The 14748-nt window shown below is 37.0% G+C and overlaps 1 protein-coding gene across 6 annotated transcripts; it reads left to right on the top strand.

Moving 5' to 3' along the window:
- Nucleotides 1–1181: 1181 nt before the first annotated feature.
- LOC146452427 (uncharacterized) lies at nt 1182–13642 on the top strand. 6 transcript variants are annotated; one of them, XM_085097903.1, is made up of 11 exons: nt 1182–1356; nt 2059–2111; nt 2715–2883; nt 3386–3423; nt 3783–3925; nt 4647–4697; nt 8477–8642; nt 9488–9547; nt 10261–10485; nt 11146–11196; nt 13237–13642. In XM_085097903.1, exons 8-11 carry the CDS (start codon nt 9491–9493, stop codon nt 13450–13452), a joined length of 549 nt encoding a protein of 182 aa, XP_084954029.1. In that variant the 5' UTR covers nt 1182–1356; nt 2059–2111; nt 2715–2883; nt 3386–3423; nt 3783–3925; nt 4647–4697; nt 8477–8642; nt 9488–9490; the 3' UTR covers nt 13453–13642. The 6 variants fall into 6 exon arrangements, with proteins under 6 accessions (XP_084954029.1, XP_084954027.1, XP_084954030.1 ...); XM_085097901.1 differs by lacking the exon at nt 1182–1356 and adding an exon at nt 1469–1806; XM_085097904.1 differs by lacking the exons at nt 1182–1356; nt 2059–2111; nt 2715–2883 and adding an exon at nt 2946–3164.
- Nucleotides 13643–14748: the final 1106 nt, after the last annotated feature.

The raw sequence follows: 14748 nt of genomic DNA, 5'->3' as shown, positions 1-14748 counted from the left end.
AATACAGAGCTATTATCAGGAAATTATAATTAACTAAACTACAAATAACTAGACATCATAAGCCAATTTAAATAAGTATGTCTTCAACTGCGTCTTGAACTGGTCAACAGAGGTAACACTCCTGAGTTCAATTGATTCCATAGCCTAGCAGCAACAAAGCTCTATCACCATACGTCTTTAACCAAGATTTAGGCATTGCTAAAAGATTCTGAGAACTAGAGCGAAGTAAACGTGAACTATTATGGTAGTGTGAAAGTTCAGATAGGTAGGTTGGTGCCAATCCATTAAGGCACTTGTAGACTAAAAGCAATATTTTAAGATGTATGCAATAGTTTAGCGGTAGCCAGTGAAGTTTAAACATGATAGGAGTAATATGGTCAAACTGCTTAGTTAACATAACAATGCTTGCAGCAGTAGTTTGTATTAATCTCATGCTTTATCAGATACAGGATTGGACAACTGTCAGTCAGCTGTGCACAAAATTCCGGTCATGGTCGGGATCACCTGCTAGCCAGAAGTTATTCAAGTAAGAGAATTGTCATATGCTGCGAGAGCAGACGCCTTTGCCGGTTTTTGTTTCACCGGAAAAGGTGAAAAAACCACTCGGGTGCGGCTCTTGTTGGGTTAACACAGGAGCTTAGGCAGAGCAAACAGTCGTTGTTTCGCGGTGCCACCACTCGAGACCTTGAGTGTCGTAAAACCCAAACTAAAGCAATTATATTTTTGTCAATAACACTCAATAATAGACGCAAACAGCGCAATGAACAAATCTAAAATAGATCTGTTCTCGAAGCAAATACATGTAACCTGCGCCAAGCGCGGGAAAACACGTGCGAGCAAGGTACGATTGGTTTGGGTTTTGTTTTCCATTGGTTGAAAAATTGGCGCGAGTTTTGCCAGCCAATCACAGGGCGTATTTATACGTACTAAAGTCCTAATTTTAGGAATTGCTCAGAGGGTTTTAAAATGAATAAACCTCTTCATTCTTGGCTTGCTAGTATTTCAGCTGAAAATGCCATAAATATTTCACGCTGTTGCCCTGACACTTTGCTTCTTGCATGGCCAAATGTTTATTTTTGGGACAATGATGCTTCAGGCTTTGTTTACTATAATCGCCATAAGATCAGTACCTATAAACATTTTTCCGTTTGCGCACACAAGAAACATTTTAGACAAACAACGTTTCCAATCCGCAATAATCTTTCCTATTTCTTAACACGCCTTATGATACCGGTAGAAGAACTTCAGACTTGCATGTAATGAAGAGTCAAATTGATTTTAGACCAAGCAGTGAAGGGCATTGGCAAATGATAATTTAGTTCCTGTCTTAGGACGTTTCTCGTTACTTTCCGGGAGGTAGGTTAATTTAATCTGTTATAAGGACGAAGGTAAGACGTATGCGGCAATAGAACTTCAACACGGAAAAAATCTATTTCGGACACGGAGAACATTTAATTTGCGTCAGATCACCAAAGTGATTGACGTCGTTATTCCCAAGGTCTCTGAGAACCCGGAAACATTGTTTATCCAAAACAAGTTTCGCAAACGGAGGAATAGTTTATATTGGGGAAACAGAATATTGCTGAAAAGAATGAGAAACATTGAGGAAACACTGGTTGTACGTGGCAATGTTTCTTTTTGTCAGCGGGAATTTAAAATCATGCATGGATGATTGGTTGCATCCAAGTTCGGGTTACTTTGTACTCGGTCATATACATATGTGTTTCGTTGTACCACGCACAGGGTTTCAATATCGTTGCAGGATGCTCGAATTGAATGGAAAGTTGTTTCAAAATAGATAAAGAGGTATTGTAAATCCGTTTGAAAACAGTTTAGTTAAGATTCTCCTCATATAACCAACAGTGCACTACTGGAAAGAGACAATATTTTCCACTGTTAATTGATCTGAGTTTAAGACTTCCTTTATCCAGAATCAAACATATCGCGTGCATGCATGCTTTAGTGTTAAACCAAAGGTGCCGCCGATCGAGCTTTGACTGTTTTGAACAGAAGTATAATTAAATAATAGGATAACGGCGCATAACTTTTTTTTTTTAGGGAAACACTGAAGCCGATACGTTCCAAGCGTTCCGTGTTGTTTTGATTACAAGGTATGGAACACCAAATATAAGCATCCCCACTGATTAATTGTATCATAGGTAACTGGAGTTCTATTTTGAATAGCCGAGCACCCATAGGCTCGTTTCGGTAAACAATGGTGATCGTGAATATCTCGGTTAGGAAAGACATTACCGGCTTTAGGAGTTCGGATTAAACTGTGAAGGAAAACGAGCGTTTTCTTTGTCGAAAGGTCACCTGAAACTTTCGCAACATGGAAAACCCAATCCCTTTTACTTTTAGAGACGTAAAGAGGTCATTAAAAATTCGAAAAAGGCCATCTCCCAACAACAGCTCGTGAATTAAAAGCCTTCAGTTCCCCGAAAGGTTTTGGGGAAATTTAAATTTACGGGCAAAAGAACCCAAATAGCTCGAACTATGTTAACTGAATGCACAAATGTGCCTTTTACTTGTTGACAAGGCCATAAAATAATGTCAGGAATGAAGGAAACAACACTATTTTGCTTTAATGTTCTCGTTTCATGCATCTGTTGTAAACTGGGCAAATTCTGAACCTAAAATCGCAACAAACCCTTCGAACAATTTTTAAAACATTTCAGTATATTCCCAACTTTGTTTGCGTCTATCTGTTACAGAAAAACCCCAAGAAAGAACGGAAAAGAATAAAACTGGAGGTTTAACTTCCGGTATTTCTGAAACTGAGTGTGTGGGAAGCTCAAGAGCTGATCTATGACGTGCCTATTTGTTGATTTGATCTGCCTACGGCAGGATGAAATGTATAGTACAAAATGATGAAGATCTATGGTATATACACAGCTTGTCAGTAAAAGCCCGTTGGTGTACACATGTATTGCAAATGGCACGCTACGATTCACTCCACTTTGTTTTGAATGATCAGTATAGCACTTATTGTAATCGCTTTTAACCTGTATTAGTTGACTTCTCTGAAATTCGAAGTTTCGCCAAAACATAACATTTCAGTTATATTGATAGATTAAGCACAAGGAAACTATACTGATCAATTCGGCAGAGCGCGGGAATGCGGATGCTTTGATCAGTAAACAGGAACACTTTTAGGCAAACGGGTACGTGCTGTTGACGGCTTTGAATTGACGTCAAGTCGAGTCGATTCGATAGTATAACATCCTTTTGACTCAACTTACAGTTTTAAAACAGACTTTGTTACCAAAACTTGAACATGTGTATGGAATAATAATAAGATTGCATGCACCACGAGAAACGCATTCAGGACATACACTGTAATTTTACTGTTTATCCGAGATGCCTATTTTGTCCATGTTATCAGGGACATCAAGTTGCAAGTGATCCGGAAAAGCACATAAGGTAATAGGCACGATTTAGACGATTTACTTGTCACCCAGTACCTTTCGGCAGTTAAGTTACCAACTTTTCTCGCTATTATTATCTTTTTAAAAGGGATTTCAGCAGTGGTCGTGAAAAATCTTCGACCTCATACGCTAATGACAAACGGAATTTTGTAGGCTGTACGAGAATGCTACCTGACCTTATTTCGTATTTTCAACGACCTAATATGCCTCTTTGAAAAAAGGATTCCGTTTTTTCCGTTTTTATGTGTCCTTGAGAAAGAGAACCTTTCTCGCATAGGATAGAAAACAATGTAATGTTGCTTGAAGATCCTGTACTATTTTACAGTCTTTGATAAAATATCCTTAAAATTATAGGAACTGCATGAAGATTCGCTTGACCTGACACCAGATTTCCACTGCCCATGCATGAAGTGAAGTTTTGAACAGGCGCTACACCAGCTTGGATTCCATGGGCCTAGGAAATGCGGAAGAACATTAGAAGGTTCTTTGAGGATGAGGTAAGATTTGTTTGAATTATGGCTTGAAATTATAAATCAGACTGAAATAATATAATGACAGCCAAGAAGTTCTTATGGCGAGTAAACATCTCTGGTTATAACAGCTCAAACCCCAATCTCCACAAGTGATGGTTAAAAAATACGAAATTAATATTTAATTGGAAACTAATCTCTGAAACATGGCACTTGGTTCAATTATACTGAGGCAAGAAGCAATGTTCTGTATATATTTGTTGAAGTCTGCTTGCGTGCTCTTGTCGTTGTCAAGACCATCGAAACCGTACGGCTACGTTGCACGTTGCACACTTATTCCATACCGCCAGGTGAGCGAGCGTAAACAGTACAAAAGCGTTGATTGTATGTCTGGTGTCTTGGGAAAGAGATATTCTCTTAACATATAGCATATTTCCAAAGGATCATTGATGTACTCAGTGAAATTAATTCGAGCAGTTCCTTGTCCAGTATCAACCCAGGATAGACCATTTCAATGTTCGGCGTAATAACAGTTAAAATCAAAGGGAATGAAGTTAACACTTAGCATTTTGAAAAAATCAGGAGTTAATTGTTTTACCAGGATTATACCTGTAGACGCATTTTCCGATTGTACAGTATGTCGCCATGAACAAGATATCGTCACAAACGCACTTAGCAATGGCGTTGTAAAATTTACTGAGGGACGTAGATTAAAGTTAATTTTCCGGTATTTTTTCTTTTTTTGCAGACTGTGACTGTGATATTGTATGAGGATGTAGGCTGTGGAGGAACAAGATGAGTAAGGCTCAGTCCGATGTTAATCAATTATCAGTAACACTGAAAAACTATGTTGCACTATAAATAAGGAAATAGTAAATTCTTTAGAAGTGAATGGTCCGTTTTACTCTGACGCAGAGGTGAGTTGCAATATTAAATTGGGTACGCCACTGCTGAACCATCATTTTAAGTTCTTTCCACGGTCAAACCATCATTATTATCAGCGAACGTGAAACAGTCGGATGAAATCGCACTTAAACTACTCTACGTATTTCCAAAAGGTGTGGATAGTAGCAGATATGTCCATATTCTAAGAAACCACACAACACTTTATCATTTTGGTTTACACTATATATTCAACTCTGTGCTTTGTAATTTAAACTGAAGATGACAGAAATTTCTGTCGAAACATGTTTTCAAATTGGAAAAGTGTTGTGTGGTTTCTTAGAATATCTACATATTTATGGTTTAAGTGGTCGTAACAAGACTACATTCTCCTCCACAGCGAAGATTGAGACGCCTGCGTCTTATCTGTGAATATCTGTTTAAAAGGCCTTTGATCGCCTCAGAAATCCAGATTTAGTTTTAAAGAAAATCTAAAGTTTTCCTCCGCACAATGTCAGCACAATGTCAGCTCAACGTTTCGTAATACTTGAAAACTAATCCATTTCGTTTTCAGAGGGGCAAAAATCTCGGTATTTAAAATGCGAAGTAAAGTTAGCTGATATTTTTGTAACGCCAACAACACGCAGGTCGTAAATTTGCAAAATAAGATGCCTTTTCCTAAAACTTTCTACGGCTTAAATTTTCAGCTAACTGAGCTATTCCAACAGACCAAACTGTATTAGCTTACGTAAACACGCCTTTAAAATGCCACAAAACGATCAGGGAACACAGAAGACAACATTTTAAGTGTTTCGCTTAAACGTTCTTGGGTCAGGCCCTGAGTTTGCTTCCTTCAGTGATTTTATACCAAATAAAAGACGTGATCTACGAAAACGTTGCTTTGTGGTAGTTTTCAGTACTTAGTTGATGTTGGGTGCCGTTTGTACGTCTACAGAGTGATGATAATTCAGTGAACACAACTTGGATATTATTATTCATTTATAAGCTTTTGTTTGTCTCGTCGGTTGGTAACGAAGCATCAGTTGCTTAAAAGAGACCAGCCAGAGGTTTTCATTACTGTGTAAAAGTCCTGACTTAGCGGGATATGAGGAGACAACGAGCTGTGAAACATAATGCAGCACTAAATTCAGTTATATTTTAAACGATCTGAAGTCATCTTCTATACGCCGGCGTCGTTTAAAGGTTGACTTCTATTACCATTTCGTGACGTTGACTGTGCCTAAAGCTTGCTTGGGCTTAGTGTACCTAAATGTGTATACACTCGACAAGTTACTTTTCTCGAATAGCTCTCCAACTACTGAGGAGACAACGAGCTGTGAAACATAATGCAGCACCAATTTCAGTTATATTTTAAACGGATCAGTCATCTTCCACATACCGGCGTCGTTTGAAGGTTAAATTCTATTACCATTTCGTCAAGTTGAGTGGTGCCTAAAGCTTGCATGGGCTTAGTGTACCTATAAATGTGTATACACTCCACAAGTTACTTTTCTTGAATATAGCTCTCCCTGTCCGCATAGTCCTATTTTACGACAGGAGAACTTTTGCCATCTGTGACTTTTCCGGACGGATGTACTTTCAACTCAAACTTAATAAGTTTGTGTCTTCCTCTTTTTAATATTTTTGTCCGTGTTCGTCAATTTTAGATGGTCCACTAAAAGCTTTGATTTCTTACCGAATGGCCTTAAACGACAGCAGAACGAAGAGGTTCAGTGTCTTGGCAGTAGGGGAAAATTGCGTCAACTGGTCACACAGTTGAAAATTTCCCACATCCCCTGCTCATCAGAAAAGTAGATGTTCAAATTTCAAGCAAACTAATTCCAGCATTTATCCGTGACTCTAGATTTCTTTGATTAGAATTCAAATCTATACAGTTGGTGTCAGTTATATGAAATTTTGATACCATTTTGACAGAATGCATTGTGCATATTGTACTGAAAGGGATCCGGGTCGTCTTGTTTTCGTTTCACGGCTCTCGGTAAAGCGGCTTGTAGGAAGTAAGGTCCTTTTGTGAATCTAGATGTTCGTATGAACGCGGAACAAAACATTTCACCACTTGAACTCTATTTAACTACGGAGCTGTCTGTACCGACAGTGAAATCAGTTATGGTAACTTGGAAATCGTGGTCTCAAAAAAAAAATTGTTCGCTTTGATCGAATCGATCTTTATGCTTTGAAGTTCTATCCTCGCATGCATGGGTAGGCTTGGTGGTAACAATTTAGATTAATCGATTCCCCAGAAAACAAATAAAAGTATACCGACAACAACAACAATAACAACATAGTCGTGAATCATAAAGATATCATACGCCAAGCTGATGCACTCAGTTAGTGTTTGGTCTGAAAAAAGAGTTACACACGCATGCCCCAGTAAGAGGAGATTGTTTATTAAATGCAGATGTTGGTTGCATCCAGGATTGGGGTTGTACCATGTTATATACGTAAGTTTTACTATTTTGTTTGATGCGCAGTGTTTTCTAAAGTCGTTCGTTCTCCAAGCGCACGATGAACTCGCGTAGTTGAGTAGAAAATAAGTTGTCTCGAAATCGTAGATGATAGAGGTTGGACGCAGTCACAGTATTAGTCAGTTTTTATACATTTCAAGGTTCTTTTCGAAATACTGTTGTATTTTTGACTGTGCTTCAAATTGGAAAACACATTTCCTGGTTTTCTTTTTCGCTCAAATTATTATTATTATTTTTAACGGCCTCTCCCCAAATTTTATTTTTGATTGAGGTCATTTCCATTCACCCCACACTTTGGAAAACAAAATTTGTCGAATTCTTGCGTAAGAGGATTGCTTTCATGTCATAAAATTGCTTCATCTGGCCACACCATCAGCTGTTAGTGCGTGAAAAAATTCTTCCGTTTCCAAAATTCTTGGCAAGCTTTGGCCGTTTAATGATCTTATCTTCCCCTAATACCACATGCCACGTGGAAGAATGCAAATCTACAGTGTTGGTATGTGTCCCAGTGGGACTAGCGAGGTGCCTAAGGGGGTTCATTTAATAAAACTATGCGTATGTGGTGATTAGTTGATTTAATAGCTTTAGCCAACTCCACACAGAATAGCAGAAACGTTTTGTGACCATATATGGTAAAAAAAGCCTACCACATTCATTACATGTGTGGGTGCATCAGAACCGATACGGTTTTCTTATGAAATTGGTTGCGTTTGTATCAAAACAAAGTCAACTCAAAACTGTAAAATGCGCTTTTTATTCAAACTGCTGTTACGCAGTGTATATGATACTTTGCTCGGATATTTTTCATATGCATAGTTTACAAGAGGATAATTTTTTTGTTATCTGACGAGTTTTATTTCGTTTGTATTAAGTATATTGGGAAAATAGCTAAACTAACATCATCCTTTGTCGATCTAGATCTTCTACTAGACGCATGGAATAAGGCACATAATTAATGAAGAGAGGATAAGTTTCAATGAAAAAAGTGCTTTGGTCAGAAAGCGTGTCAATAAAGCCCATCTGGATTGCAAGAAATGCGCCTCGATTCACTCCACTTTTTGTGGCTAATGCGAACCAATTTTAAGATTTCCCTGAAATTTGAGGTTTCTGCAAGAAAAAAACAACATTTCAGTTATCGATATTAATAGGTTTTTGACCTTAAACATCTTGAAAGCAAACGATGATTTTTTTGTCTGTCCGGTATACTTAGAAAACTACTTGAGACAGCACCCGGACACCAATGCGGACACTTCTCAAAACAGGAACAGTTGGAATGAGTTTGCTCACTTCAAATTGACCTACTAAGTTGATCATCTGGCGATATAACATCCTTTCGACCCAACCTACAGCATTTAAGCAGCTTTTGACGCCAAAAGGTAAAGATTTAGATGGAACAATAACAAGAACGCGCGCACGTGACCAGCCCATTTAGGAGAGTGAACAATGAATTTTTGCTGTTTGTTAATTGGCTCATGTTGCTTAAAAGAATACTGACTTGAGAGCGAACTGAAACTCTTAAACGCAACAGGTAGCTCGAATCATCGTTGGTTAAACACCAAGGTGGGATTTACGTGTCACCGATCGATTTCACTTAAGTCGCCATCTTTTCCCGTTACTAGCTCAGCATTAAATAAATTTTGAGTTGGTGTGTATAATCTGCCACCTCGAACGCTATAAGCACTGTTATATTTAGTAAACTTCCTCCACATCCTCAGTTTAGCTCAATACTGAGATATGATTCATTTTTACATTATTTTTCTAATTTAACATTTTTAAGCCGGCAGTCGATGAGTAGTTTTCCGGCAAGATCATCCAGTAATAGTATGCTAGTTCGTAACGAACAAGAACCTAACAAAATTAGGATATCATCGAATTTTATTACTTTTCTATTTCGACATAAAGTTTCTATTTACAAAACCGCGATTCGCTTTACTGACAATGAAATTTAACGTAAAATTCTTCCTGTTTTTGACAATCCTCTGTATGGGTTTTCAATCGTTCACTGAAGACTGACCAGATCATCATTGGGAATGAAAATAAATTGATCGTTGTTTTCACTTGAATTTGCTGGTTGTTAAAATTGCAATTACTCAAGAAGTTTTGTTCAGCTATAACTGTGAGGTTTGTGTAGCCTTGGGGAATTCTTTTTCAACTTTTTCAAAAAACAAAAATTTGGAAAAAGTTCGTACATGGTCATTAATCCATAATGTTTTCCTTTCAGACCATGAGTCAAGTCACTGGTTATTTATATGAGAATGAAGAATACGGCGGGAAAGAACAAGTAAGACATAACCAGTTCTAAAAACGTATTCTCAGGGTAGTATGTGACCGAGTTTTGTGCTGAGAAATGCAGATTAAGTGTTGGAAGTATATGCGACTTAAATGTTGAAGCATAGCACACTGTGTAACATAACGTTCCCAGAGTTTTGCATAATGAAGACTTATTAAAAAATTTAAGCAAAATACTTCAAATATATATCATCTCTTGTTTTCCAAGCTCGTTTTAAGGTCCTTGAAAAGAGATATTTATGTACGCTAATACAATTTGATCTGCTCGGATCCCTAACTTAGGCTGAATTTTTTAGTCTCCTTGAATAGCGGTTAACCTTAGATCATGTTCTGAAATTTCATAGCAAGTTTTGTTTCACACTCTTAACGGCATTTTTTGTCCCTTCAATGTAACAGGAAGAAATTTTCTCAGCGTCACGAAAATTGTAGGTAAGACATTATACCAAAGAAAACGCTTGTTTTTGTTTAAAATTAAATCCAAATTTCTGAGGCGCTTAATTAAGGCGAACATATATTGGGCACACTACTCTTTTGTACCCCCAATTTAAAACTAAATCAGGATAGTTCTCTTTTGACATTATCTCGAGAATAAAGAAATAGGCACTAAGGGATCGGATAGACGAAAAACCTGCAACGATCAATCCATTTTTTTTTTACTGTTAACTGTACTTCTTGTAGTCATTAAAATCATCTTTTACATTGTAGAAATTACGTGAAGATTCCACAGATCGTAACGACCTGACACCTGACTTCCCAAACGGAGTGAACTCGATTAAAATGATGGAAAACGCGAAGAAATTGGAAGTGTTTACTGAAAAGAGTTATCACGGAGCGAAAGTCACCTTAGATCCCGGTCGGCGCTACACAAGTTTAAATGCCATGGGCCTAGAAAATCCTGTAAAGAGCATGAGGAAATTCCCTGCCGAAAAGGTAAAATTTGTATAAATTATGCTTGAAACAATCCAACTTCCCATTGGAATTACAGCTTAAAATTTCGAATGCTAAAGAGAATAGGAAAGGCAAATTTTTCAACATAATACTTAAAATGTTGTCTCCTGTGTTCCCAGGCCCTCTTATTAAGACGTAAGCTATAAATACAGATTGTCGTGTTCGGATTCTTTAGCTCATTTGAAAATGTAAGTTGCCCAGAGTTTTGGAAAACGGACTTTTCTCCCCTTAATTTACTAGCTGTTGATCGGTGTTTTTTGCTGGGAATTTTGGGCTGTCATTTTAAACTATAGCTTTTTTTTAAAGACTAAATCCAAATTTCCGAGTCGATTAAGGCTTTCCAAACAGGTGTCCAGTGAAAATGAACGAACCCGGTTGGATGCCCCCTAAAGTACTATTGACTTGATGTGCTGTGTAATTAGATGGACTGGCGGCTATTTGTCCAATACACTGAACAGTTCTGTATGAAACCCAGGATTGCCTTATCCTGAAGACAGTCTAATGTTCGCACTAACGAACGAAATAAAATACAATACAATACCAGGGTTATACAGACGCACTTTTCTTAATGTTACATGCTATGATAACGTCATGAAAACATCAGAAACAGCGTGGTAAAATAATTATTGTTATTTGTTACAGACTGCAACTGTGGTATTGTATGAGGATGAAGGATACGGCGGCAACAGAAAAGTAAGGCTTAAACAAATGCTACTAAGATTGAAGACATACCGTGTAGCATGAAAATTTTGCGGGTTCTAATTTTTGCGGATTTTGCGGATTGACCTCGATCCGCAAAAATTAGTTCCCGCACAAAAAAACCCCGCAAAATAAAACGCCACAAAAATTAACTCCCTTCAGTCAAATTAAAAACTCCGCTTTTAATAGACTTGTACCACTTGGGCGATATACATTGGACTTAAACAAGAACATTAACATGATTTTCCACTGGAAAAAAGCAACCCGAGCTTAGATACATATGGTAGTCTGTAGTCTGTATTTTTAAACCGTATTAATGAAACAGTGTTTTGTTGTGCATGGTAGGGGTGGGCTTTTTGTTTGGTCAGTGTTGTTTTTTAGTCCTTTTGCACAGTAAGGTATTACAGTGATGTGTCTCTAATATGTTAGTAGAGTGAACTGTGACTCAACATACAATAAAAGTTGAAAATATTAAGGTTTCTTCCACTTAAACGTTCTGTTGCTTGAACAGAGAATCGCAAAAATTAGTTCCCGCAAACCACAAAAAATCGCCAATCCGCAAAAGAACAACAACAACAACAACAATTTATTCAGGTATTTCCATATCTATACATGGCATTACCTAAGTTAGTTATTCAAATGTATAAAATTACAAGTTTTAGTACGATTTACTTAGGAAATAACCTTTTGTATCTAAACTTCATAATATCGAAAATGAAAGCAGCAACTGATCTGCAAATGAAGGGGTCTATACTATTAAAAAGAAACAAAATTTTTGAGTTGACGTCTAAGTCTTTAAAAGAGTTATATTTTTGAATGACGTCGTCAAAAATTTCGAACGGAAATTATTATAAACTATACAAGAGAATAAAACATGAGATTCATTTTCAATTTCGTTAGATTGACACAACGAACAAACTCTCAAATTTTCGGGAGTCTTGGGGACAGTGTGCCTTCCTATTTCAATGCGTAACCGATGGTTCCGCTAGCGAAATTTATTAATAGCAGTTCTGTGAAGAGGATTTTTTATAAAGTCTAAAAATACAGCTTTTTTGGTATCTGTTTTAAAAGTGTTGTAAAAAACAAGTTTTGTCTTAGTTTTAAGAAGTAAGAGTTGGTGATTAATTGAAGTTTTCCACAAATTTTGATTGATGTGAATTTATCAGCCATTTCTTTGGAAAAATGTAGACATCGTTTTGCAATATTACTATCTGGCAAAGTTTGCAGATGAAGCCAAAATTTGAAAATGGAAATGTCTATAGTCAGTTTTAACGGCAATCTACCTAGTTCATTTCTGGCTGCAACATTTGGACATTGCTTATTTACGCCTAAAGATTGTTTACAAAGGAAAATATGGGTTCTTTCAGTTACATCTTTTACCCAAGAATTAAAATCATCTTTATCATAAATCCCCCATATTTCTGATCCGTAAAGAAGGGTGGGTAAAAAGAGTGAATTAAAAAAGTTTATTTGTGATATCAATTGGTACTTTTGAGAAATCTAAATAACGACGAGTAGCAAAGAAAGATCGTCTTACTTTATCCTTTAGATTTACTTTACAAGTTTTAAAGTTTCCATTAGAAGAAAAGTTTATTCCGAGATAAGTGTAATTGCTTACAATTTCAATGCTCTGTTTATTAATCTGAAAACAATGTTCATGAATGATTGATTTCCCATATTTCTTCTGAAATATCATAACTTTTGTTTTCTTTGGATTTATAGATAATAGCCAATGATCACAATATTCTGAGAAAATAGAGAGTTGCTTTTGCAGGCCTTCAGCTGAGTGAGAAATCAAAACTAAGTCATCGGCATAGAGTAAACAATTTAGGAGGGAACCATTAGGTAAAACTATAGGATCTGTGCCATCACGGTCAAAATATTCATGCTACACGGTATATAATATACTTCCTTAAAAGTTTTATAAAAATACAACTTTTTGGAATTGTCAACAGCATGCTTCCAGTATTAAAGATACATCTCGTCTGGTATCGTTGTTTTATTACGTTAACATAATACTTGATTTTATTGCAGGAACTTAATAAAGATTCTCCAGACTCAGTGAACCTGACGAGTGATTTCCCCAATGGAGCCAAGTCGATTACTGTGGAAAAAGCGGCCATGAAATGGCAGGTGTTTACTCAAGTGGGTTATCAAGGAGCGAGCGTAACTTTAGATCCCGGTCGGCACTACACAAATTTAGATGCCATGGGCCTGGGAAGCCCTGTTAAAAGCATGCGGAAAAGATAATACCGCCGTTTCCGCTTAAGCTGTTGTACAATGATCAATGAAACTTTGTGATATTTGCCGTCGTTATACACCGCACTGCTGTCACGGTGTGCGGCTTATTAAGTCAGGTCGCTGACTTGTATTATGTTCTTCGCAACAGTAATTTGTACCTAGTTGAACACGAGATAAATAAAAAGCTACTTGTGCGCTATTTTTTTTAGCATTTACTTGATATTGGGTGTCATGTTGTTAGTTTACAAGGTAATTCAATAATTCAGCAAACACAGCGAAACTGAAATGATTGTCAGTTTGCCAATTGCGTTCTAAGTATTTTACTAGCCGAACTTCTCTTTCAGCTTTTCACATATGCCGGCTTTAATTATCGTTTTCAAAACTCGTAACATAAAAATATACTTGGTGAAAAGAAGTCAAGAAACTCTTATTTCTGAGTTCTCATATTTTAGATTGAATGTTTGATATATGGTATTGGAGAATCAAGTCTCTTGTCGTTATGTTCAGATGTCCCTAGATTTGAAAAATAGACGAATGTTGGTTTATCAACAGAGTTGATAACTAAAGGTAAATTGGCCACCGAAAAGAGATTCGAGTGCATGCTGACGTTTCTAAATCTGCATTTTTCTTTTCTCCAGGTCTTTCCTTTTCTTGTACTGAAGTCTTATATGACTCGGAACTCAGTAATAGCATTAATTTCTTACCGTATGGTATTTCCGAAGACATGACTGAACAGGTTTGTGGTTTGATAATGCTAGATCACCGTTATCACGGGGAGGTCAGTGTAAATCGGCGACGCAGTTTAATAGTTTTCCTTTCCGTCACCCATTCAGGCAGATATTAATTAAAATATCGTGCAAACAAACTCCAGCACTTCTAGGTAAGAGCCGGGCTAGTTTCTAAAGAGACTGTGGAGCGATGAGAGATTCATGACAGTATGCGTTTTGTATAGAATTGGCAGGGCTGTTTTTCGTTTTATTCTTTATATCACGTAACTATATAAGCTAACTTACAGGGTACAAAGAGAGTTGAATGACTAGACTCTCTTTTGCTATATCGCTATATTGAGCTACGACGTTTGCGCAAATAGATGAAGGACAATCGTCAGTTGTTGTCTTTACGAAGTTCCATGTACAAGGCAACCTGAAAACAACGTTTTTTACATCACTTTCTAAAGCAAAATTTTCTCTTCGCTCGAATTGATTTTTCCGCTTTGAAGTTCTATTTTGATATGCATTGTTAAGTTTGGTCATAACAAGTGAGTTCAAGTTATCTTAGAAAACGAATAAAATTCTACCAAAACAG

Source organism: Pavona decussata, unplaced genomic scaffold (assembly GCF_977016875.1).
Source record: "Pavona decussata unplaced genomic scaffold, jaPavDecu1.1 SCAFFOLD_369, whole genome shotgun sequence".
In the NCBI taxonomy this organism is placed as follows: Eukaryota; Metazoa; Cnidaria; class Anthozoa; order Scleractinia; family Agariciidae; genus Pavona; species Pavona decussata.
Note: the sequence above shows the minus strand (reverse complement) of the source record. Positions and strands in the feature narration are given on the sequence as shown.